General features: G+C 40.6%; 2 protein-coding genes and 1 non-coding gene across 6 annotated transcripts; 2 read left to right on the top strand and 1 right to left on the bottom strand.

Moving 5' to 3' along the window:
• Positions 1–1,539: 1,539 nt before the first annotated feature.
• Positions 1,540–27,297, top strand: Ets96B. 4 transcript variants are annotated; one of them, XM_067361184.1, is made up of 10 exons: positions 1,540–1,868; positions 2,095–2,140; positions 15,983–16,094; positions 18,251–18,304; positions 19,074–19,133; positions 21,327–21,462; positions 21,648–21,784; positions 25,464–25,966; positions 26,164–26,500; positions 26,610–27,297. In XM_067361184.1, the coding sequence occupies exons 4-10, from the start codon at positions 18,265–18,267 to the stop codon at positions 27,026–27,028; spliced, it is 1,632 nt and encodes a 543-aa protein (XP_067217285.1). In that variant the 5' UTR covers positions 1,540–1,868; positions 2,095–2,140; positions 15,983–16,094; positions 18,251–18,264; the 3' UTR covers positions 27,029–27,297. The 4 variants fall into 4 exon arrangements, with proteins under 4 accessions (XP_067217285.1, XP_067217286.1, XP_067217287.1 ...); XM_067361185.1 differs by lacking the exon at positions 15,983–16,094; XM_067361186.1 differs by lacking the exons at positions 21,327–21,462; positions 21,648–21,784.
• Positions 6,451–11,563, bottom strand: LOC105679840 (solute carrier family 25 member 44). Its single transcript, XM_012380123.2, has 5 exons — positions 11,298–11,563; positions 10,285–10,597; positions 9,909–10,213; positions 9,655–9,841; positions 6,451–9,584 (listed from the first exon to the last, which is right to left on the bottom strand). Exons 2-5 carry the CDS (start codon positions 10,457–10,459, stop codon positions 9,265–9,267), a joined length of 987 nt encoding a protein of 328 aa, XP_012235546.1. The 5' UTR covers positions 10,460–10,597; positions 11,298–11,563; the 3' UTR covers positions 6,451–9,264.
• On the top strand, positions 18,424–18,496 carry TRNAK-UUU (transfer RNA lysine (anticodon UUU)). Its single transcript has one exon. It is a non-coding gene; the product is annotated as a tRNA-Lys (tRNA).
• Positions 27,298–27,409: the final 112 nt, after the last annotated feature.

The raw sequence follows: 27,409 nt of genomic DNA, 5'->3' as shown, positions 1-27,409 counted from the left end.
CTAACTGATTTATACGACGAAACCTGTTTGTGAGGCAAGCTGTTTATATTCGCAGACTGACGTGCGTTAATTGAAAATTGTAAATTTGAATCTTTTCGAAAAGCAATTGCGAATCGTTTTCGTTTTCTAGCCTCGATTCTCCGCGATTTTGTCGCGTAACATTGGCGATACATGACGGTGCGACACAATCCTATTTTTGCGAGTGCACCAGACAGTTGGACGTCTCCACCGGCGGTTCTATTTGCGTATCATAGCGAGCGCAAGCGACGAGACGTAAAATACACACGGACGTGCGAGCATTATTAGTGCAGCGTCTGTTGTCCGCGTTCGTAAAGTTTAATCTAAAGGGATAACACTCCACTTTTGTCGCTTTTGTCGCGGATTTATTAATGTGCTGAAAGTTTACTTCTCTGACTAACACGGAAAGTGGAAGCATAGCAAGAAGGATGGCAATTACGTATTTCCAAGTTGAAGCATCAGTACTTTCCAATCTTATTTCTTAAAAATTTTTAAATACATGACGCTTTAAAGAAGCAAATTAAATCAAAGAATTTGTAATCAAGAAAAATATGGCGAGATGTTTGAAATTTTTTGTATATAAAATCTGCCGGTCCCTTTCATGTTCTCATGTTTAATACTATTATGGGGGGATCTTCCTATCGTCTGTTTTTACACGCACGTGTACAGTATTATGTTTTATTAATGCTACAACGTTTTGTTGCCAGTGGCATAGTCAGACGATGATACGCACACTCCACGCATTTATAGATAGTTAATATCTCATTCGGTAGACAACAATGTCGAATTTTTTTACATAAAATATTTTTTTAAATATTATAATGAAATATACATACATATATTAAAATAATACTTTTGGTAAAAATTTTCACTATACTTTTATAGAAAACGATTTTATTTAAAATCTTGTGATACGTAAATTATTTCATGTTAAATGTTTCAAGGCAGCGTTTGATGGTTGTTTACGCTATTTTCTTGCGTCACGGCGTGCACACTCTTGTCTGAGCGTTTTATATTTTTGTTATATCTATGTTATATCGCATGCTATCATTCATATTTCTGTGCATTAGGCCATAATCTATTTATCGAAATGAAAATTTTGAGTGTAAGGAATATCTTGCAATATATATAAAATATTTCTTATTATGTTAATCCCGTCCTTCTGAGGATCAAATCGTTCCGTATCGATGCGTTTTCTTCCAATACTACCCCTACTATCTCTATCATAATTATCTTTTCAAATCACAATCGCGATATAATATATAATATAACATATTCTTTCTAAATAATTACCGATTGATGGCTTTCGTTATTAACTTTTTGTTATTAGCTTCCACATTCAACAATTTCGATTTTTATTCCGCGGTTGTTTAATCTTGATTACTTTTTACATGTATATTTACACATATTTTATACATTATAACACGAGTTAGTAAAATACTTTAAATATTGAAAATTGTTTTAGGTTATTTTACTGGCATTACTAAAATTATATTTTTTCGGATTGGAATAAAATATAATTTTACCCTCCCATGGGTACACCTTGTCGTGGTGGGAGGGCTCAGTATCCGGATGGTTGATCCTGAAGGAGAAGCTAACGTACCCATTGCCGCGAGTCGATCAATTAAACGCATAACGTTTACGCATAACGTCGTTTTTAGATTTTTTGCTTAAGTTTACTGGTGACATCGCGAGTGCCGTTTACAGTGTCGCGCGATTTTCGAATTCGAAAATGCACGCGTGCAATGCGTGCGGTCGCGAGTGAGTGCCTGTGAAGAACTGTGAGGACTAATTGTTAGAGGAGGACCAGGCTTAGGAGAAGCATCAGGCGCCGGCGCAGCAACATTGAGGTAATTAATTATTTATTTTGTATTCCTTATTTGCAATTAATTATTTATTTGTTATTACTTGCATTCAATATAATATTTGCATTTTTTAATATTTATGATTATTAGATTTTTAACATATTTATTATTATTTCAAACGATAAAATTTGTCTCGATAATTATTTTATTATATTTTTTAAATATTATTTTAAACGCTGCTGTAATTTGAATGTTGTTTTGTATTTTACAGATTTACGACTTAGCAGAACTACAACTTCGCTGCTGCGCATCGATCGGTGAGTTCCCAGTTAAATAAATCTCTAATTAAAGATGAAATTCTGATTGCAGGATAAAAGTGTGTATACTGAATATTTGTAAAACATAACTTTAAGTTTTCTTAGAAACTCGCGTTATTTTTTTTGTTTATTCGACAGCATCTTGTCCGGAATGATCAGAAGGGTTTTTCTATCTGTCTATCTAAACTGCGACGAGAAGGATGAAAATTCTTTTAACAACAGGGAGATCCTTGTGTCGCTACACAAGTCTCTTTTAACGAGACATGTTGCGTTAAGAAAAATTAATTTCATTATCTTTTTGATCGAGAGGATTCGTCGTTGTATTATACGATGCAGCTTTTGCTTAACGACGCGGCTGTGGAAATCGTGATACCGCTCGCGGAGAAGGATACCCTTGCAGGAGCGAAGCACATCGCTTCGTAGCATTAAAGTTAATGGCCGTAATAAAAGGTTCCGTCCATAAGCGTCGCCGGTTTGTCGCAACATGAAAATTGTTCGCGTAATTATGTATCCTCTTGGCTTCTTTTCAGACTACCATGTCCTTTATTATAAATGTAAATCTGTTAAAGAGAAGCTGATGAGTTTTGTCTTCGTCGATAGAAGACAGAACATTCGTTTTTTTTTTTCGCTTTTTTCTTGATGATGGAGATATCGCTTGTATGATCGCTGTCGTTATATCGTCCAGATCGACTCGCGTTTTAGAGTATCGTATTGTCGAGCGAGAGACCATTGTCGCGTTTTCTAGACGCGATTCTAGATTTAGCGGCGATTTTACGTCAAAGAGCGCACCGCCGCGTCTTACCGGTCATATTTCTCCTCCGAGCGACAGAGATCCGTTCTCGCTCCTCTCGAATTCCATTCCATTATACCTCGACCGTTCTCTTCTTCTCGTCGTTTTCATCCTTTGAGCGTGAAGGCGGAGGAAAGATCGGCCGTGAAACAAGAAACAAGTGACACCCCAAGAGGAACGATACGAACAGTGTTGCTGCTTTGTGCGCTATTTAAAGGGGTAGTTCAGCTTAAAGCGCTTAAAAATAAGCGTTTTTTTTTACGAACGTATATAACTACTTCTCAGTTGAATTATTAACTTATAAAAACAAAACTTAAAAAATTGAAGTTTTTTAATTTAAACTTTTAAGAATTATATTTAAAAAATGCAAATTTCAATTCTTCTAAGCTTTTATGCTTTATGCAAAAGATTCGTCACAATCTTATATTTAGTTTTGATCTAAATTACGAAATCTATTATTTTTGCGAATATACTCGGCAAGTTTAAACGCGAGATAAGGGCAAGTAAAGATGTGAAATGTAAAGTTGTTTTATTTTACAAAAACTGGTTTGTAGCGTGAATCAATTTAGATTGAACGCGATTTTAACTGAATTATAAGGAAATTTTATTCTCGGCTCGGCGTATCCGACTCTCTTACAACGTATCAAAGTAATTTTAACACGCTGTTTACTTCAACTCTGGTATCTGTAATTCGCGTCATATTTTCCACGCATGTTTCGAGATGAGAATATTGGCGCGTAAGTATAGTGCGCGCTGTAGTCTGGCGTACAAAATGCGCAGCTAATCCACCGTTTCTTCCAGCAATAACCAAAGGGGTTGCACTACCGGTCTAAATTCGCGTCCACGTAAATCATCGTCTTCACGCACTTGCGTGCTCGCGGCCACGCGCCACGGTTACATATCCCGTTCTTTGCATCTTCGTTCTCGCAAGCAACCCGGTCGTTCTTGGCGAAGATCATCGTATCTCATTGTACGTATCTCTTCCCGGGGAGATAATCCCTCCCTTCGCTTTGCTTCGCTTCGCATCGCACCGCATCGCATCGCGGGAAATGCGTTACACACTCGAGATCTCGGAGAACGCGAGAGTCGTTCGTCACAAGTCAGAATCGTGAAACGAGAATCCGTGTTGCAAGCTCCGGATTATAAGAAGCAATTTTAATTGCAAAATTGCAGACTATTCCAACAGCCGAGACCTTCGAATAATCTTCAATCGCTTTGCAAGCAATTTTTTCTCGAAAGAATTCGCTGTGAAAGTTTTTGACATTTAACGTTCGATGCTTTAGTACTTAATTGCGCGTTTGATTAATAGTTGAGTAATGATTAATGGTTGTTGGCGTCGACACACAATCACAGTTACGATAATGACAATAATAATGCATAATGACCGTCAGTTTTTTTACCGACTCTATCCACGCGAATGCGTGCTGCGATATTACCACGAAGAGAATTGCATCGCCACGGATACGCCCGGCGAGAAAAACCGTGAAAAACGATTAAAAGTTCAGACCGAGGAGCTCTCGTGCACTTAAGCGCAGCCGGTCGTGGCACGTGAGCGCGATGATTTACACGGTACGCGGATTTAGAACGTACCCGCCGGTTGTTCCTCAGGCGTGCGTGCGTGCGTGCGTGCGTGCGTGCGTGCATGCGTCCGAGCGTGTGCTTCCACGACATTTCACGCAGGCGTTAAAAATAACGCTTACATATCTAATAGGAAAAGCTGATTATGTAACGTGTGCTTCATTAAGCAGCATGTGACAAACTTGACAATTTATTGACTCTTGCCAATAAAAACTATTACTTCTAAACTTTTTGAAAATACTCGAGATATTTTTGATTCCAACTCAATTGGGTATTTTTACATGAGAGGAAAAGATTACTTTGTATTATTAGCCTAATGATCGAAGATGCAGTTGCTTTAAGTGAAAGATGTCTCTCGAAATAGATCTAAATCAAATTTGAACGGGATTCATATTCGTAGCCGGGAAAACGCTTTTTTTTCTAGACACGTCGTTCAAACGCGTCGCAGTTCTTTATAACGAGCATACTTTTTCTTCGAGTGAAACCCCTTCGTTACTCGGAAAAAGGAAGAACATTAATGTCGCGCAACCCGGCTGCTAGACGGTGGAGGACCTTGTTGTCTGCCCTTCGTGTTTGAATTTAGAAGAGTCTTAATTCCAGGAAAAAGAGACTGCGAAGGGTTTCGTCATCTCCGTATACTCGTCATTTTGCGTTGCTCTCATCCAGCAATATGCCCAATTGTTACAATGATAGTTTTAAACATTTATATTTAGTAAGAGTTTATTATATATTTTATAACAAATTTGATCAATATTTGCGTACAGGATACACTCGTGCGAAATACGAGAGTGTTTACACGTAGAATTCCGGCAATTTTTAGAACGTAAAAATTTTTATTTGTAAAACGACGTGTACAAACACTCTAAACACACGTACACTGTAAAACACGAGCGCACTAGGTGCGAAGTGACATTTTGGCGCGTAAGGTCGTCGTTCCCCGTCGTGCGAGAGCTATTCTCTTCCACATATTATCATGCTCGTTTTGCCCGTGGCGAGCGGAGCATAATGAGGGAAGCGAGAATAGTCCTTAGAAAATGAAGCAAGGAGAGTTACTGAGGGAAAAGAGGGCTCCGAGCAAGATGACTGACAAACGTCGCTAATGAGGGACCGCTTGCGCTCCGTATTTTCCTCTTTCCCGAACGCGAACCTCTGAAAATTCGGTTAATGACTTGGTCGAACAACGGGACTTGTCTCCTTGTTTTACTTCGAAATTCCTTAAATTTCTTGTTGCTCCTTTTAACAGAGAGCTGCGAGAATTAGCCGTGCAGAATAAGACGACTTTTTGAAAAGTTACAGCGCAAAGTGGGAGGTATAACGCGCCGTACCACAGCGCTGCGTATATTTTCTTCAAAGAAATTGCTGAATTTTTGGCGCCCCAGGTTTTGCGATAGCATAAAGTGTGTCAGCAATTTCCTTCCAACCCGGTAATGCATATCGTTTCAAAATCTCGAGGGTAAAAAGAAGATTCGCCTTGATCTCCCTACGGGATAAAAAATCTACATGGCGACTCTTTTTAGACTGTTCGGCGACTACCAGCGAATCCTCAAAGAACGAGGAGACGTTCGTTTGGCACGTCGTTCTCCGAATAATATTCTCTTTCCCTTTTCGCCATGCGCAAATGTTTGATCTCGCTGGAAATAGGGAACGAATGCTCGTTTCTGCTTGACGTTTGCTCGACTAGGGCTACTGCTTGCGGTTAATACGCAGTCATATTTCAGTTAGAAATTTCATGCAACCCGTGTTTATAGAAAACGGGATTGAATTTTTGCACAAATAAATAATATAACCGAACTGTCATATTTTTCTTTTAGTTTTCGAAGAAAATTGATTATATGGTATCTCTTGTGTTTTTCATTCGCTTTCTTAATTCCATGCAATCACATAGCTAGGCAACTGTAAAGTAGTGAAAGAATAGAAGGCAAAAAAGAAGAAAGAAAAAATATGAAATCAACTAATTGTAAAATTTATGTCACAAATCAGCACGTTGCTGTACATAAAACGCATATGCAAGATAAAACGCAACCTTGAGTTATAAATTGAGCAATAGATAATAATAATATATCGATACGTTTTTAGCTATTGTAAAAAGATACTTTGTCGTATTAATTGTGTTGAATATATACATATTTATATAAATCGTACGAGGGCATCTAACGTTGATGTAGTAATAAGTGCAGTAAAATTTATCGATACAAGAGAATTTAATTATGAAAAGCTTGAATGATAAGCCTATAGATAAGAAGTATAGATAAGAACCGAGAAATCGTATATGTTATCGTAACAATAGATGGCAATATAATTTTGTGTAACATATAAAGTGCATTATTGCGCAAGGATAACTAAACTACAGACATTTGGACATCTGCCTAGCCCCGACTTCGTGCGAATTCAATTAAAAAATTATATAATTATGCACTAATTATGCGTTCGTCAAATCTATAAAGAAAAAATTTTGCGCTCTTTCAGTTTAGCAGAAACAAATTTTTTTATGGAGGGGGCTGAAAGGACAGCCGATAACCCTCTCCCCCCCCCTTTCCCCTCCGTTACTCATTAATAACAAATAATATCGAAAAACAAATATACAGAATTTATGCGCTAATTATGCGTTATTATATACAGATGATTTTGATTTTTACGTTGCAATCCTTAAGAGTTATATGAGAATTTCCCCTTTTGCTTCATGAGAAAAACCTCTTAAGGATTGCAGTGCAAAAATGAAAATCATCTGAATATAATAGCGCATAATCAGCGCATAAATTCTGCATATTTGTTTTTCGACATTAATTGTTATTAATGAGTGGGGGGACTCACTGACTGTCCACTCAGCCCACCCATAAAAAAAATTTTTTTTGCTATACTAAAAGAGCGCAAATTTTTTTCTTTATAGATTTGGTGAGCGCTTAATTAGTGCATAATTATATAATTTTTTTATTGAATTTGCACAAAGTGGGGGGGGGGGGCTAGCTAGGCAGACGTGACATTTGGACTTAAACAAACCCACGAACCTGAGCTCACGCACTACGGTTATACAAAATAATTAAGAATTTTGGCGCAAGAGAAACAATTTAAAAGTGCGAATAAAGTAAGAAAGAACTTTGCAAGAAAAAATGTTTTTGATTGGCAATATAGGCTTAATCTTAACGCCATTGTTTTTTTATTAAAAAGATTAAAAATGCAAATAATATTCTTTAAATTAAAAATAATTAAAATTAGATATAAATGATAACAATTAAATGCTCATCAAAATGTTACACATGCAAATGATAATTTTTATTAATAGTTTAATAATTCTTGATCAATTCAACAGTTACGTGACAGTGTGATAGGTTTGATTGATTTGGACGCTGACATTTGTTGTTCGCACGAACGTTTGATCCGCCGCGAACACCACGCGGTCTGCAATTATGCAATTATAATTTGTGCATCGCTTGTGAAGCGAAGGCCGTTTCGCTTGGATTGGATTAATCGCCAACGGGCGCTATCTTGGCTTTAGAATAATTCATGCATCCTTAGGTAGACTTTCAACGACGTTGGCATAGAAAATCGCAGCGCCAATCTGGCGCCTAGTCATCGGGGAGATGTCAGATCGATCTACTCCACGATGCATACCAATTGATGCATCGTTCACGTAAGAACTCGAACGCACCGCCGGTCTTTGTCTACTTCACGGGTTCGTTCAACTGAATTCTCTATTCGATTTGCATATCGGGTGAATTAATTTCAAAGCGATGCGCTAATTTGCTCATCCTTGCATTGATTGCTTTGCAAGGAGCAAACTTTAATTGTACGCGGTAATTATTAGAGGTATTTATATGCAAATAATACTTCGGAGCAAAGTGGTTTACCGTAAGACTGAAATTATGCACAATTTGTGTAGCTAGTAAAATTTATCAGTATCCTTACGGGGAACCATCGGGGACTTGAATTTTTCTGTATATATATATATATATATATATATATATATATATATAATATAAGTGGGAATATTAAATAGTTACATTTCTCTTAAATCTTTATGGTACATTTTCTACTATCATTTCAATGAACCAATAACCCACTTAATTCAGATATTAACACTAAACTCGTATTTTCAAGACGGCCGATATATGTACACATGCGCGCTACATATTCATATTTGTGACTAGGATCATGTTCAGTAACATCTCAACACCATGAACGAAGATATATATAGGTATATATATATATATATAATATGTACATCTAATATGCAGGCCATCTTTAAATTACGAACGGGGCATACTTGTATCACAGTAACATATCTAACACATGTTACAAACTTTGTACTCCATGTGACATATAACGCTAGCATACAAATTTTGTAATACAAAATGCGCTTTATTACATTTACTTAAATACTCTTCCGTATAGTCTTGTCGAATCTGTTGGATTCGGAACCGTCGTCGTCTATGTACAGTATGTCAAATTCTTTTTTTTTTTATGAGATTGCATTACATAAATCGTGATTTCGACAAAATAGATATCTGTACAATTGCTACTACTTTTATTTGTTTATACACTGAGAAATAATTATAAATACGATGCAACCGATGGCATTTGTTTCAAAAAATTATTGAAATATGATATTTTTTACGGAATATTTTCGTTTCTATGAAATAACGTGTAAATTAGACAATAGCTGTCTCTTCTTTGGTGCGTAAAAAACTAATTGAATATTGAACGGCGCGATCGCATTAGACAGACTATGTTGAATTAATTATAATAGTAACTCTAAAGCTCACCACCGAATGTAGCTTTTATACTCTTCAGTTATACTCACTCTCTTGATAGTTTCGTAACCTAGGATAATCGAGAAACTAAAGCAAGCGGATTGTACGAGCCTCGCGGAGAGTCCTTTGGTAAACATGTGCAAACCTTCCTCAATCCACAATATCCTAAACGCACTGAACATATTGTCTAACCGTTGTACTTGCAACCTCGCTCTCACAATATCCAAGGGATTCGTGATGATTGTAGTCGTGAAACCGCCCAACGTGCCCGCCATCGCTTGTATGCACAAGTGAGAGAACCATTCCGGTAGTAGTTTTATGAGTTCGTCTGTGGAAAGACAGGCATGAGAAATGTTATCAGCTCGTGACTCTAGCTGTAAGATACGAAGTACAATTACCTTGATAAACTGTATACAGTCCCCACCAAAGGGCGCTATTAGGTACATACGCGCACAGAGATGCCACGTATCCACGATAAAAACCGCGATAACCATCTCTCTGATAAATTAGCCTTATTATTTCGGCAGAAATTTGTGCGCGGGTTTTTCCGGGTTCGAGGGTCAAACCTAATGGGTTCATTCCCATCTGGAAAGAATTTGATATTTTGAATATAGTGGATTATAATTGCACCAAGAAATGTATAGAAACTCACCTTATCCATATACACTCTACCATGCTTAGTGCTATTTATACCGAGCACCATTAGATGTTGACTGAGTACATCGAAGGGCACGACAATTGTTTGCCCAACCAAACTGGCGGCACCGCCAGCGATCAATGCTTTCACTTTTGAGTCAACACGTCCAAGGGATGTATCAGTCAATAAATGGCGTACACCTTCGTATGTCGATACGTAAAATACTCCGGAAACGATCTGAATAGAGCTTATCCAAAAGCCTCTGTAAAGGCCCGAGACACCTTCAACTTTGTAAATTTTTCTACACGCATCTATCATACCTATATGAAAAAAATCTTATTATATTTACAGAATAATATGTTTGCAAAAGTCAAAAGTAATTTATACATACCATTATACATGTGATTTTGTCTTTGCACCTGAAGACGAGTCTTGATCACTGTCAGAGGATACAGGCAACACCTGACCGAGAATGAAGACAGCATGCTGAGTGGAAAGAATTTGGTCTTGTCCATCATATCCCATTCGATGGTGCGAATGAATGGTGTTGCCTCTACCGCAGACATTTCGTGGATGAGCACAGATGTTGTAGCTCGTAGCAATAGATAGGTCAAGCAGAGAGATTTGCCAAGGATTTCCTCCAACTTGATGCCGCATATCTCATCTGTATATTATGAGCATTAATGCCCAAAATTCGGAGAAATCTATAAGAATATATAATTATTTATGATTTAGAGAACGTTAAAGCAAAGAATTGCAGGTGTTTTCGATTATTGAAAAGTAACCTATAATTTAGGTTATCTTAACCTTAAAAAGAGAAAGTCTTTTAAAATTATACTTTCAGGAATTTTAAATAACACATTAAACACATAAAAAATTTTATTTTAGCATTATAAAGTAAGGACGATTTTCTAGAATTGTTGTGGAATGTTTTTTAACGCATAATTAATCGAAATGTCAAAGTGACATTTCGAAGTAATTTGATTTAAAAGCACAATTATAAAAATTTTACACAAAATAAAATAGAATATAAAATAGTGAGGCTATTAAATAGTAATATTTAATATTCAATGTCGATTAACTATATATACGAAATTTAATAGTATATATTTGCAATATTGGAACAATCCATTGCTTCAAGATTTTATATGCTTATCATAATATTAGTATGATCTAGTACTTATGATATCATTCTAATATCATAAGTATTAAAAATATTAATTAAAATTTTTTTTTCAAATTTGACTTCAGTGAAACGCTGCTTGCAAGAATTTTGATGGTTAACAATTTGGAAATATACTTGGCAAAGTACCCAATTAGTATATTGACATTATCACCGGCCCAAAAACCACACCGAAAGATATAAATTGTTTACAAATAGATTGATAAAATATATTTACTTACAGTGATGTAATATATTCTCGAAATGATGAATTTACTCCGAACTTCATAAAATTTTCTTTTCGATATTCGTCGCAATGCTGTCAGCAGTCTTTGATATTTATAACATGACCGATATATCAATTATACTATCACGTATCACGTCACTAAACGCTCAATTTATTCTATAACATGAATACATTTTTATTCGGAATTTGGTCTTGACTGCAAAGATAACAGAACCTGTGGAAAATGAGCTGCACATTCGGCAAGATTTTCACGCAAGCGCTTTTATATCTCTTCCTGGTAGTGACATCTAGAACACCTAGTGTAGTATTCATTCGGGATTTATCTGCGGTTGTATAAAGCGATAGCATCTATTGATATGTAAGAAATATCAGTTCTTACCAATCAACGTTTCGAGTATAAACATAAAAATTAAATTTCTCGAACAGAAATAAAATTTCACAACAGCAATTATTTTCACGTGAAAACTAACGATATTGAATTAAAGTTGGGTCATGCATTGAAGAAATAAATCAATTTGTATTTAATTTTGAAATTATCAATTTAGTAAGTATAGGAGCAAATTTATATAAATTATTTCGTGAATCGTTGAAAAAGAAATTATTTACGTATTTTTTTTTAGATACAGTGTTGAAACTCTCATTATTAAAAGAAAAATTAATTTATGAATATAATTCATAAATTTTGTTATAATCGAGGTTTTTTTCTGATTATTTGGCCAGGTGCAAAATTATTTATTGGAGTAATAAATTGTTCTCACAATTATAAAGTTCTTGAACAATTGTAATATACGACTTTTAGGAAAGAATAACATTTTTTCAATGATCGTATCACAATTCGTGAATAGTCAGAGTAGTATTCGTACATTTACTCGGGGTGACTTAGACTTAGAGTTTTATTAGACATACTTCTAGCGAATATCTCGACGGCGATCGAATCGAATTTGCGGAGCATGCTGCCGAAAAGAGCTTACGGCTCTCTTTTCCGCGTAGAAGTTCGCGGTGCAGCATCATCCCTCGTATCGCGAACGTATGTCGCCAATGAATACTAGGCTCCGCCCAGCACTTCGTTGCAGTGGTTGGCAAGGAGGCGAAATACGCGCAGGACTGAATTCTACGTCACGTTGGGGGCGTATACCGTGGCGGAGACACAACCCCCGATTCTGGTCGCGAGGGTGGCTCACCCCTCTGTTCGCATCGAGATCAAATCACCCGATTCAGTGCTATCTTCGATCTTCGCGCCGTAACATCAGCCGGCGATCGACGATATCCGCGAGTTGCGCGAATTCGATTGCGCGTTTTTCCAAATTGAATCGATGAATCCGTTCGTTTTTAGTGACAAATTTTTGATTCAATAAGAGACCCATCGCGGACGAATAACGATAAACTGCGAAATTATGATGAATCTTGCCGATCAGGAGGTGCCTGCCGCGACGACGGAATTGGCGAGCTTAGTAAGTAGTTAAAAAATTATCTGTTTTTTTAAAGATAAAATTCTCTCTCTCTCTCTCTCATTAGATCGAAAGAAATATTATTAATAGTATGCCATTGCTGAATTTATTGCAGTTTTTATTAATCGATAAAAATACCATTTTTTAATTTAAAAATTAACATTTAAAAAAATCAAGTCTGTAACACTTGATTGCATTTAATGTCTTTATTATGAGTGACAGAATGAAGAGTTTGATCTAGATCCAACCAAGAATTGGAAATCTAGATCGTTTATGCAAAAATTTTATTTTCACGTTGATATTTTATCGCGATCTATTCGCTATAGATAAAATATCAAAGTTTAAGAAAAATTATTTTATTGAATAGACAGAACAAGCAAGAGAAAAATAATTTAAATACACTCGATTGTAGATTTGACTGTATTTTTTATCCTGCTTTTTTATTAACTCCAACTTGTAAAAAGACTCTTGTAAAAAACTCCGTGAGAGACTCCGCAATGTAATGCATCATCTGTCTCGCGAAAGTATTTAAGATCCATTAAACACCGTAAGATCATCACGCGTCATTCGGTTTGATCCGGATGTCCGACTTCCTCGGACTCAGTCGTCGGCTGAATGGAATCTTCATCGAGTGGCACTAGGCCCGGGTCATCGTGCGTACAATGCGGCCACTCGAGGGATGATCACTCGGTCGGGTGGCGAATTGCCGCGGCACGCGTCTCCACGCTCCACTCGGCTCGTCCCACGGGTGCCACCCCTTTTGTGTCCTCTAAACACGTAATTGTCGCCGTTATCCCCCGCGTGTGTACGCGCCACCACCGTGACGACACGGCACGCGGAATCCGTGGATAGTCAATGGACACACGCGGGTAGGGATGATGCGGCGGAGAGAGAGACACTCGCGAAGCACTTGATTTATGTTTGTTGACGCTAAAAATCAGCCGATTCCCACACACGTTCCCTATCTGCCGACGGCGCCGTTTAATTGACTGCCACGGAGTAGCATATGTCGCCACTCGAATTTCCCATGATTAAGCGTGGTTTCTTCGGGGACGGGGCGTGCGCGAGCTCACACTAAACTGTAGTTGTATATAGTTTCATCCGTCACTCATCCGATCGACTTTTCGATGAAATTCAAGTTAAATTAACCAATCATTATTTGCATTGTGATTGTCTTTTTGAGTTCGATACTGTTCATTTTATGCAATAAATATGTAATATGTTTGTCAGAAGCGGTGATTGGAAATTATTACTACAATTTGAGTGCCGTTTGCGACACAAAAGCAACACCAAAATTCTGATCCTTCTAACGCGATTTCTGCGACATCTTGAGGGAAGCAATTAGCTGATAAACTTCGCCACTGTGATGCTTTAATCTCGAGATCTCTCATATTGTCCCTCTTGCCGGGCATTGTTCGCCTTCTAGTGTTCACCGCTGTCATTGTCTTCGCACCTCGCCGCCGCTAAGAGTAAGAAGACGGCAGGAAAACTTTCTTGGCGAAGTAATAGGACTCTTCGTCTGTAATAAAAATTGTCCGTTGCTATCGTTATCGACACATAATTGGCAGAAGAAAATCTGCCGCTTTTTATCCGCTTATTCGGAAGTGAACGTGTGGATTGTTAAAAATATTGTGCACACAGACTTCCTATTTTAATTATAAAATTTTTAATTTGTTTCTAGCTTTTCTAAATTTACAAGTTTCGTCTATGACATGTTGTTTTAGCGCATCACATCCGAAATCTTGCTTCCCGGGCCGTCGGGCGATCGCAAATCAAGGAAGGGAAACAGCTTCGCGACGTGTCGTCTGCTCGATGACTTTATTATAAACCGAACTTCGAAGTGCACAATTACTACAAGGGTGGGGAATGCGGATTGGGGTGCCGTTGTGCGACCCCTGCAACCCCGTTGCGAACGACGGGGCGTTCCCTCGACTCGTCGTGGGTATCTCGTTTTCACGAGAGGCACAAACGCGCGTGTATGTGTAAAGTCGCATTCCGAATGCTCCGTTTGCATCGTCTAAAATGACATCCGCTGGGAAAGGTCACGTCAGAGCCGAAACGTTAAACGGTACGCGCTCCTATGTTTACACACTTCCCGCTTACGCGTCATTACCTTGGGTTAATCCACTGTTAAATCCGGTTCGATGAAAAAAAAATGTCGATGGGAGATCGGCGAGGGAAGAATGTTTCAAGCAACTATTGCAAAAATTCGCGGCACAGTGGTTTCCAGTAATTTGAAATGAAATATGTATTAATTAAAATGATGGAATATATTTATAAGATATTGAATTTTCTGACTCGCGATTGATCGAATGTTTTTTTAACATGTGATTTTCGTTAAATTGACGCTTGTTCCGTGCACGCTCGAGATATTCTTTACGTTCCGTTAATAGTTTTTGCGTCAATAAATATGTATACATAGCGGATTGGCAGGCGTATTAAACATTTAAGGCGGTATTAGTGAATGTAATTAAAATTTATGTCCAAGCGCACGGCTCGCGCGGATTACGGGCGCCGTGCCATCGCGGCAACTAATTGCGGACGACGATTAATTGCGATCAAAGGAAAATCTCGAGGAGAAATTATGAACAAATAATGGAACTTTGAGCAGCGTGACTCCACCGGATGCTCGTTAATATCAATATATCTTTTTTATCGCAAATTCAATAGAGAGCTGTACAATTTGTTTTATGGGCGATAGTTCAATATGTATGTCATTTCGTCATTTAAATATCTTAATTTCCGTCTGACAGAATTATTTTTTAACAGCGTGATTTTTTATACAATCGCGAAAAATATTTACGACGTGAAAATGTATTGCAAACATAGTTTGTCTTCCCGTAGTCAAATTTTCCAGAGTCAAAGGCAACATTCACGTTATCGAAATTCCCAAAACCGGTAACTAAGTTTACCACTAGATTGCCCCGCAAGGAGGAAACCGTCCAATCGTTCACCGGATGTCTTCCTTGCCGTCTCTCTTACCCTTCTCTCCCTTTCTCTCTCTCTCTCTATTTCTCACTGTGTCTTTCGCTTCTATATTGAAGCCTCGAGCCTCACAATCACTTTCTGAAATTAACTACATTCTCTTTCACGCTCATCCGATATTGCGATTTATTTTCGAAAAACGTATGTCGGGAGCATCGTTTATTGCTGATGTATTTCTCAAAGATAGGACTATCATTAAATTTTTATATCTTATAATCAGTCATAATTTTTGCTTCTCTTATTTCAGTCTGGAAACGGATTCGGCAGATTACCCGAGCCGCTTCAGACAGTCGCAGGGGAATATTGTCCCGGCAATTATGCAGTGTCTCAGACGACGAACAATGAAAAGCTGCACACCGGTGAGTAGAGTATTAATGAAGAGCTTCGAACCCGAAATCGCGGCTTAATACTTTCTAGTCAGCTGCAACAAAAGATATTCGCGCCAATCTAGAGCGAAATTCTTACACACGTAACGGCTTAACGTCTTCCGAAAGAAAATATTCGCGGTCTCTAAGCCACTTTACGTCTTAACGAGCTTGCGAGGATGTAATCAAGGGAAAAGGTGAGTGACGCGGGGCAGAGACCGGTCGATTCTTCGATTCCCTCGTCGTTCGACTTTGAAGCTCTTTGATACCGTCGCGGCGCGGAGACGTCGCGTTTCCATCGGGACGGAGCCTTCGATACACGAAGTCACCGTGTAGATCGCGAGAGAGAGAGAGAGAGAGAGAGAGACAGAGACAGAGAGGGCGCACACATAGAGAGCAGGGTACGTTTAGGAACACGTGCGGGGACGTGTACCCCGAAACGAAGCGCCGGCGAGGAAGAGGGGGAGAGACGGGAGGGTGAGCTATACCCCCTGAAGAGAGCCTGTCACTTGCAGGCAGTCGAGTCGATATCTTTATATAGTCGCATCAACGACGACATTATTTTCCAAAGGTCGTGGCGAGACGCGGTTGCACCGTGAGACATCGCGCGAGACAATCCGATCGGGAGTACTCGACGCAATTATTCGAAACGTTTTCCAATCGCTCGGCCAATATTTCTCAAACTCATCTTCGCGCGATGCTTCCAATTCTCCTGCCGCGAAGTCGAGTAATCGGATGATGATTAGTTTTATATTAAACACCATCGCGCGCTTGATTGAATTGTACTTACAAGACCGGGGATATCCCAGAGAGTCGTAGGTATCCTGCGATAAGTCGCGAATTATGGCTGACGTTAAGAAAACACAACGCGTATTAATTCACACTATCGTGCTCTTTCTCGCAACAGCGCTTCCTCTTCCGGGCGAGCATCTTAGCCTTGACCCAGATATGCAGCGCCAATTCTCCGACGCGAAATTCAATAAGTGACGTGTTATCACCGCAAGGACTCTCCTGGGGTGTCCTCGCAATGCAACCCCCGATCGTACCCTCGTCGCGCGGGGACAGTCGCCGAACTACCCCAACCGGCGTCTGGCTGCGGTGATTGACACTTTATATCTAGCATTGGCATGCCGTGGAGAAGCCACCACTCACTCAGGATGGACCACCTCCACCTAACTCAATCACTGCCTATAATGCCGCAATTTCTCTATCATAATCGCGTTACGTCCCCTCCACCGTCTCGATCCACTCTTCGGCGACAATTCAGAAATATTGAAACTCAACGCCGTGACAGATGAAAATATCGTTCCTCTCATTCGTCTTTATGTCGCGTATCTGGAATCAACATTGCGACACTTTTTCTTAATCCCGATGGTGAATGCAACATTCAAGAATTTAATTAATTCTGTTTATTATTCTATCACTTTACTTCGTTATTTTTACTTAAGTGTTTATAAACGAGCGTTAAATCAAATTATGAGAGTTTTATATGCAACGCACATTCATCAATTTTGATATCAGCGATAAAATGTAATCCATATTAGACGGACATAAATTAGTTACAAGCTCATTGATTTAGATATGCTTCAATGCGACATGCAAAGACATCGCAAACCCTCGAGGTATCTTAACAGGGAGTATCGTTATACGCGAGCAATGAGCTGTAGAGTAAGTAGATTCGATTCGCGTCACACTAGATTCTGCTGTGGAACAAAACGAGATTATTGTCGAGTGGCTACCCATAGCGAATCTTCTAGGACCATTAAACGCACCCCAGTTTTCTACGGCGGCATTCTTATGCGTCTATTCGAGCTGAAGGGTTTGTTTTTGCTTCTGATTCATTCGCAGCTTCTCGTTCCCTTTCTTCTTTCTCTGCTGATTTTAATTCAAATCGATCAGTTTTTTTTAATCATTAGGAGCACGTATTCAAAACAAATTAAGTACTAAAAAAACATCCTTTTTACATCGAATGTATATTGAACAAGCGCATATCGGAAATACATTGCGTGTCCTGTCAAACTGCAGCAAATACTGTTCGACGTATACACAAATAAATGTATTTGCATTTCCTCTTGCGCGCTATTTACTTTTCCTTATCATCACAGGCTATATTAATTCGCGTTATTTCGAAAAATTAATTTTGATTGCAGGAAACGAATTGTATATGCCGCAAGGCTACAGACAAGAAACTTGGTTGCAAGATGGTGAGTGCTTTATTTTTATGCAAATTAATAATAATTGACAATTTACAATTATAATTTAATTAATTCCAATGTTGCACGAGCGCGTTTCGAATGTGTGCTTAATTCTACCGAAATCATTAGCCCGGATAGCTCAGTCGGTAGAGCATCAGACTTTTAATCTGAGGGTCCAGGGTTCGAGTCCCTGTTCGGGCGTTTTTTTTTTTTTTTTTTTTTTTTAGTCTCAAAAATATTTAAAACAAATATAATCATTTTTATTAAGAATCGATTAAAATAGAAAAAATAGAAAAATATTTCTAAATTTAAGAACAGACTTTAAATAGCTATATAATAATGATAGATGGAACTATTGAATATTGTTCTTGTCATTAATTATTATGTTTTACGCAATAACGATTACGGATTCAATAAAATTTATTCGAAAACTCGGAGTATTACTAAAGATACTATTATGAAATTCCACTATTGATTTTTAGAGTTTAAAGATGTAGTATCAAATTATCCCTAAGCCTTCAGCGAAGATAATTACGTGCAGGCAGTATTCGCTGGGAACATTAATTTTAATTACCTTGCCCAACTGCAGTGTAATACGCGGTGGACGTAATGTAACGGACGATTAAAGAGGGTTGATTTTATTTCGGGACGGAAAATAGATATTTTCGTTAAACATCTGACCAAAATTTTGATCCGTGAATCTATTATAAACGTAATTTTTGTTTAAATTTGGTCAGCAAAATTAAGATAACTATGTTGAGTGTCTTTTCTTATGCAGGCAGCAGCTCCGAAACCGAAGACAGCGAACAATACGTGCCCGAGTTTCATCAAATGTCAAGTGAGTGACTACATTTATTTTATATCTCGACTGCCTATATTATTTAATTGCACCGATTTTGTGGAAAAATATTGTGTATCATCGCGTCTCGTCGATATTCGACGTCTGATAATTGTCTGGATAAATAAATCCGGGACTGGAATCCGCAGAACAGGATTGGAGGATGTCAATCTCCGCTGAAATCACCGCGAAATCGTGTATAGTACGCGGAAGTGTTTCGCGCGTCGGTTCGGTCTCGAAATTGGTTGGAAAATCTGTTACCGCGCGCTATCGGAAGGTCTAAATTCTCTTCGAGACGCGAGTCGCATCTTCTCGACACCCCAGCAGCTGCTCTGAAATAAAGATAACCGAGTTGGGCTAAAAATTGGGTCGCAGTCTGTCGTGCAAGCGTGGAATAGTTCGGATAAAAATCGTCTTTCGGAAAAAAGTACATTTACAAAATGTTTACCGAACGTAATTAGGAAAAAATTAATCGACGGAGCGTTCCGATAATTATTTATCCGATTCGACGGTTTAACGTGTAATCGACTAATCAATGAATAACATGTTATACACCGCATGTGCATGTTTAATTAGTCGTCGACGCTTTCCGCGAGTGTTGCGGTTTTCCCCCGCTCGGGGATAGTCTTTTTGCGTTTATTTGCGATAGCGAAGACCATAAAAAAATTCTCGACAGCACAAGATCAGGCGGACGAATTTTTCCCACCGCGTAATCGCGATTGCAAATCGCGATCTCGCAGCCGGCCTGGCGGAACGCAATATCGGTCCTTTATTAAAAACCGGCGAGAAGTCGCCCGCGGGGCAGAATTCTTTTTAGCGAAGCGTAGAGCAGCGGAAAGAATCAACACGGGCGCCTCGGCGCTCGTTGGCGATCATCGATATCGGATTACGCGAGTAAGCACTTTATATTAAGCCAGAGGCGTTTCAGTTCTTTTTTTTTATCTTTCTCTCTCTCTCTCTCTCTCTCTCTCAATGCTGCGCGCTTATTAACGTCGGTTATTGATATCGGCGCGCTGTTTTTCACGTGACGACTGCATCATTATAATAAACGGGCAAGAATTACGCCGCGTATTTGACTTCTCTTCGATATGAAGCTTTACGCGGGCCGCAGTTTACATTATTCCGTGCGCAAAATTTGCGACGTACGATACGTGTAATTCAGCGTTGAACAGCGTTGAACAAACGTATCGTCGAACATTTCAACCGGGCGGGCAAACACCCAGAGGGAATCGGGGGCTAGCTAATGTCTATATGCACATCCACATACATACACATATACAGTGCGCATGCGATTCGCAGACTGCGTATCTTCCGCGTAATATTATATATGTAGTTTGCGACGTATTTAGGAAGATATATGCTCGTATGTACTCGCAGCGTACAGTCTTTATATAAAACGTCAAAATACGCAACATCGACATCTTTATCCGATAAATTAAATTGTGGAGTCTTTAAATATTTCTCGACTTCAAATTCAATGGAATATTATTCAGAGAAGATGAAGAATTTACTCGCTAGAAAAACTAACACCTTTTTCCAATCTTTTTTTTTTTCAAAACGAAATGATATATTAGAAACAATAGCCATGACAATTTCTACCCCAAAGGTGGAAAGACGCATGTTTCGACGATTACTCGAATTTCTCGGACAAAAATTTACGCGATGAAAATTAAACGTATCGCCGAACGGCTATCGAAAATAATTATTACGAGATCTCGCGCGGGCGATGCGATGGCGAGATAATTCAATCTATCGTAGCGCTTCTTCCTATCAGTAAACTTCCAATGTTTACAAATACAATTATCGCCGGAGGCTTGTGACTTATGCTTCCCACGGCCCCGGAGCCTGTTTGATTTATTAAGGGTGCAGCCCTCACCCTCGCGAAATCGTCGGCACCCCATTAGACCTTACCTTCCCTCTCACGTGTCGTTGCAGCGCGATGCGTCTTCACTTCCGGTACGACACGCGCCCTTATGTCCTGGCGCCCCGCCGTTCTTTCGGCTATGAATCGTCCGAAGAAAACGATCGTGCGCCACGCACTCGATAAACGATAACGATATGCGACGGGGGAGGCTCGGCGAAATGTCGCGGAAGCCATTTCCGTCGTCGCAAGCGTTAACATTCTGGCGGAAAAAGATATATCGCGATTTTTTTGAGAGACAATTAATGTAGATTTTTCTCCGCACGTGCCAGGTACGAGTGTCAAGCAAGAGTCGAGCAATTGCACGAGAAGTAGCGACAATGGCAATTATCATCCCCAGTATCAATCCTCCGTCGCGCACAGTCAAAATGGTGATTTCCTCGAACTCAGCACAGATCGTTGCTTCGGGTGAGTCCAAGAGGAAACTCGCTTGAGCAATCGAGCCTTTTGTAATCTAAGTGCATGTAATGTGATCACATCTGCACGCAAACCATCATTTTGCATCGTACGTGAATAGCGAGATTTGCACGCGAATCGTCACACAAATGTACAACTGCGTAAAACGAATTTTTTTTTTTGCGTATTATCCATAGGAATCGAAAGATAAATGCGCCAGCTAATAAAAATACGAAGGACGTCGCCGTGAAAGAGGAACCGGCCGATCGAAGCTACGTGGAACCGCTTCCGATAACGAGCATATCATCCGCAACGTCACAAGACGCGCAGAACGGTAAGAGAACAATATTCAAGACATGTTAGGTTCAGCCGCGTGCAATAAAATTTGGCGGATGAACATTGAATCGGGAGAGAACGCGAATCGATGACTTCTATCTCTGTACGAAAAATCCGCGCCGTGACAAATCTCTGCACAAAAGGATCCACGTGGCACTATTCCACCCTATAGAATCCATAAATAATCGGTGATACGAGGGTACCGCTGTCCATTAATCGAGTCGACTTCCGATTAGCCCTTTGAGGGTCTCGCAGTTACGACGGTAATGGTCGCGTTGCTGTTCTTAATAATTACTCATACCGGTTCTCGGCACGATTATCGAAATATATGTAATGATAACGTAATTTTAAAGGTCGGCAGAGAGTCAACGAATAACTTCTTTGTACTATTGGACTATATTTTTTTATCACACATTTAGATTATATTTTTTTTTTTAAATATAACTGCGCAAATATTTTCTAAAGCACCACCGCTGCGATAAAAGTAACATTTTCCGCGATCGCCAATGCGCGGGACTGGCTGACGCGTGACTGAGCATGCGTAATTGAATAATTAAACGATGCTTTCAAGTCGAAAGCTATGGCGAGCGTCTTGTAGATTCCAACGAAAGCTGCCGAAAGAAAGAAAGAACGCAAGACTAGATCTCAAGGGAAAATGTAAGTCGAAAGCTTTCTCATGATTCACGCAGTACGGAGAAGCTTTTCCACGCGAGATTAACAATATCTTTAGTAATTGCGTATTAGCCCAATTTTCGAGAAATCCATTATCGCTTGATAAAACTCGGGAATTAACAAACTTTTAATTTTAATGGAATTTTAATGAAAATTAAATAATGCAATGTAACATTTGCTGTAATTACTAATACAAATTGTGATAAATATTTGGTATCGAAATTAGACATAGAATGCCATTAATATGAAATTTTACATAAATATTTCTGTACAGCTACGGACAGTCCGAGATTGTCGAATAATATTTCGACGAGAATAATCACGATAGTTTTTCCATCGGCGCTCATTATCTAATAGGACTGCGAGGGAAAGATGAAAACACGCGCCACCGCTATTCGTTCTTTCGACAAAAGGTAGAGTCAGTGAGGGGTTGCAAGGTCATGCTTTGTAATCATACCGATTAGTCTTCCTTTATTCACGCACACAACCGTGCGCAGCGAGCTGAATCCTTTAGGAACTCGGTTATGCTATATATCCACGGCTCGACGCTGTATACGCGATACTACCCGCCTACTACCAAGTCACCTGGGATTATGCTCATGCTTCTCTTCGCGTAATTCTCCCTACCATTAAGCCGTTTTAATTATTTACACGTAGTTTAGGTTAATAATAGGATACATTCCCTATCGCCCGTATCGATATCCCGCAATCTACTTACGATCATCCAATTTGTTTTTCCTACAGAAAAAAATCGGCTCATACTTTACGCGCTAAAGCGATGAAATATTTCGGGAATACTTAATTCGTCAGCGAGCATATGCCGCGGAAATTGATAATCGAAACGACGTTGTTAACTTTGTGCTATTTTATTGCAGCGAAAACTATTGCACAGGCAGAAATTTAGCAGTGCGGCTGTTGAAAAATGTTTAGAAAAAAGTACAAAATATTGTCGAGATCATCTCGTTTAGGAGGAACGAACAATTTGGGAAGCAATACGTCGAACGGAATAGTAATAACCGGTTAATGGATACCGATTGGTTCCACAGTTGCACTAATTAATACGAGCAGAGGATTACGAGGATTACAGATCGCGATCGGTCTATTCTGCCGACAGTGTCACTATAATCCGCATCTGCCGCATGCGTGCGCGGAAAATTTCGGATGAAATTTCGAATTTCTGTTTCGGCTCCGACTTTGCGATATCGCCGTGAATATTTCGACGAGCGAAAAAGGTGCGCGCGCGACAAAATGTAACGCGCAAAAAGAGCATCTGCCGGGATCGCTCGGGAAAGGACAAGGCGAGCTCGTCTCGGTCGCTCAGTCAGGTGGGTGGAAAATAGAGCTTGCATTATTAACGGAGCACTATGCCGGAATTCGAGGATCAGCGAGGCAGAAGAGAGGAGAAAAAGCGGGCGAGAGAGCACGGGCACGGAAAAGGGAGGAAGAGAGCTGAGCGCCGGCACAACGCGTTCCTCCTCGTCTGAGAGTGGACGAGAGTGGAAGCCATCCTCTTTTCCGTAGCCGAGCCCACCCCGCCGCCCGACCGGCGTGTACCACCGCCCCTATGACCAGTACTGAATTCAACCCTTCTCCCGACCTCCCTCGGTGGTGGTACATCGCCACCGGTTTCATCAGCTCGCGATTAATTTTAATCTAAAACCACCCGCAAAGCCTCTGGCCCCGCTCGCTCGCAAGCTGAGGTCAACCCCTTTCGCCATCCCCGCCGCGTCCTTCTCGCTTTTCGAGAGAGTGCCAGATTGGTCCGGAGCTTTCGGCTCCCTTCCGACGATCCCCGTCTGACCTGTGCGTTTGTCGAAACGCACGTGAAGCAAGACGACGTTCGACTCGACGGCGAGCTCTTTTGCGTCTTAGAAACGTTGGACAAAAGTTCAAACTGTATAAAAAAAAAGTTCAAGCTCGCCGAAGTTCATTCATGCGAAAGCGGATGATTCGAATGTGCGAAACTTTATTCCAAATTTTGGCGACGCGATGCTTCCTCGCAGTTTTCATTCAAGCTGGCCAATTTTGAAACGTATCGTTTTCATCTTTAACGATTCTATTCCGCGCTTGTGTCTATCTTCGGAAAATAGTGTGGAAACAGTTTTCGCGGTACTAAAAAGTCGCGCCGGAAAAAGTCGCGTCGCTTCCTCGAGTTTCGGCGCTTCCGATAGCGCTTGCCCTCGGCGTCGGGTGCATCACGACGTCGCTACAGCAACGTTTATCGGTACTCTTCGACGCATATTGCGACCGCGCGCGCGGCTTCTCAATTTTTCAATATTCCCCGTGCGCGACTTGGAGCGTAACCGGATTACGGCTACGAGAATGGCTCTTTCGGTACCGCGACATCGACGGGGAGTGGCGGTGGCAGAGGCGGCCTCCGTGAAAAAGAGAAAAAGAAAAGGGAGTGGGATGGAGGAAGAGAGAGAAGAGCGCGATTAATATACATATCGCGCGAGCTCTCTCAGCTCGGCTTTCGATATTTCAGGGGGGGTACGCATCGTGCTATCCGCGGGCGGACTCCAGCCCCCGGTGGGCTTTGAATATCCACCAATTTCCTGCCGATATTTGTGTGACGAGAGCGCTTCAACCAGCCCGGCGCGTGAGTGCAATCGGTAATACGGAACGCGCTTTTTGTCCTCCCGAGGATTTCTCCTCCCGCCGCCTCCCGTGGAAAAACGCCCGCGGATAATCCGACGCTTTTCCCCGCGGCTCTCCGCAACGTGTCGCAACGCCTTCTTATTATCGCGTCGCACGATTGAAGAAACGCGGAGCTTGCAAAGTATCTTTGTACACCCTAAAATACAGATTTGATTTTCACGGAGATTGCATATTGTTACTGTTAGATTTACAATTCGTGAGAGCACAGCTCCGCTGAACGTCGAACGGTAGATATCGCGAGATAAAAACGAGTACATAATCGAACGTCGTAAACAGATCGACACGCGCGCAGTTTCAAATTAAATTGTCGACGCTATGCTAGAATTCGGTTAAACTTTTCCTTGCAGCAAGCAGCTTAATTTATCAGCAACATCAACAGTACGGAAATGTGACGAGGGATCATCCTAGGGGATCGTCACCATCGTCCAGTCGTCCGGCTAGCGCTTCCTCCTCAACTTCTCAATGGCAATCGACCTTCCCGTCCGAGACCTTCCTGCCGCGACAGGAAAATTGGAATGCCGAGACTTATGCGAAACGAAGCGTCACGCCGACCTGGACGGAACTCGGCACGCAGCTAGATCCCAGAAATTCGTCCTGGGATCGGCAGAATTGTTACCAGAAGAAGGGCTCGCCGATCCCAGCCTGGAATTCGGATCATATCAACAAGAGGCCGTCGTCGACAACCGGCGTGTCCGCCTGGAGTGACGTGGCTGTCGGCTATCAGCAACAACGACGCGGTTCTCTGCAACTGTGGCAGTTCCTTGTAGCCTTGCTCGACGATCCCGCGAACGCACCTTGCATCGCATGGACGGGTCGCGGGATGGAATTCAAGCTAATTGAGCCAGAAGAGGTCCGTGTAGAAAATACTCTTAAAAAACTTTTACTATTTTTTAACTTTTGAAATGAAAATTCAAGGAAGATTCCTATCGGAGGAAAGTTTACCTAAATTCCGAAGGAAAGAGTCTTGGAAAAAAATGCTAATTGAATTTCTGATATTGAATAACGTGTCGCGAGTATATTTAGGCACTGTGAATTTTCTGTCGACAGGTGGCTCGGCGATGGGGCGTCCAGAAAAACAGACCGGCTATGAATTACGATAAATTAAGTCGTTCGCTGAGATACTACTACGAGAAAGGCATAATGCAAAAGGTTGCCGGTGAGCGATACGTGTATAAGTTCGTCTGCGATCCGGAAGCGCTCTTCAATATGGCGTACGGTACCGGCGCGTCCTCCGGGATTAGCGGAGAAGTTCCAAGTAGTATGGTACGAAGTCACGCGGTGCCCGGGAAAGGAGCGGGCGGGAATGAAGTTCCAGATTTGATGAAGCATCCCGCCGCGGGATATAGCGACGCGGTTTTCGCTATGTACTCGAACACCGCCGCAGGTTAGACTCTACCCACGTTAATTACATTGTGCATCAAAATTTCCGACAAATTTGGAGATATTGCCAATATTGTCAACGGAGTTGAAAATTGTTATCTCTCAATTTACAGTGTACGGGCCATCCAGCTTCCATCACCTGCATCAGTATCTCGGCGGAAACGAAGGCTTCAAAACACCACCGAGTAGATATCATCCACATTACTCTCATCAGTATGCTGGCAATCATCATCATCACCACCATCCATCCCCGAGTTACGCAGAGACCTTCCTGAACTACAGTCGACTGTCGTCGCACGAGCCCGCTCTCGATTCGAAAGCGCAGGAGCCACCGCCGAGGGACTCGTATGCCCAGGAAACGGAGAGTACCAATAGAGATCGGGAGACCTCGATACCCTACGAGAACGTGCAGAGATCGCAATTGCCGGCCACAACAGCGTCCGAGCAATCATCAATACTGGACAGCGCGGCGAGCTCGAAAATCGAGCAGGCGCCCTACACGTGTCTAGGTGTTGGAAGCTGCGTTTGTTAAATAAATGTGATGGAATCCTGTTATTTGCATATTATTCTAGAAGAAAGGTCTCCCGTCGATTATGCTCCGAATCGTCTGGATTTGTATACGGTACATCTGTAAATAGCATTTATTTTTGTGCGCACCGAATTATCATTGATAGACTAATAAAGTTGTTTAGTGCGAATTTCGATTTGCGTCAAAGCGTTATCTCCGATGTGCGCGTGTTTTAGTAGTTTATCGCAACTGTAATTTATTTTATAAATATTAAATAAAACTCTTTATCAATAGGACGGTTATCAAAAATATGACGATTATTATTTGTATTTTTTGTTTGCAGCTCGACGTGCATAAACGATTCATTAAGCATTAAATTAGGATAAAATTACTCTAAAGCTTTGC

The sequence above is a fragment of the Linepithema humile genome, chromosome 1 (genome assembly GCF_040581485.1).
Source record: "Linepithema humile isolate Giens D197 chromosome 1, Lhum_UNIL_v1.0, whole genome shotgun sequence".
Classification (NCBI taxonomy): domain Eukaryota; kingdom Metazoa; phylum Arthropoda; class Insecta; order Hymenoptera; family Formicidae; genus Linepithema; species Linepithema humile.
The sequence above is the reverse complement of the archived record's forward strand: the minus strand, read 5'-3'. Positions and strand labels throughout refer to the sequence as shown.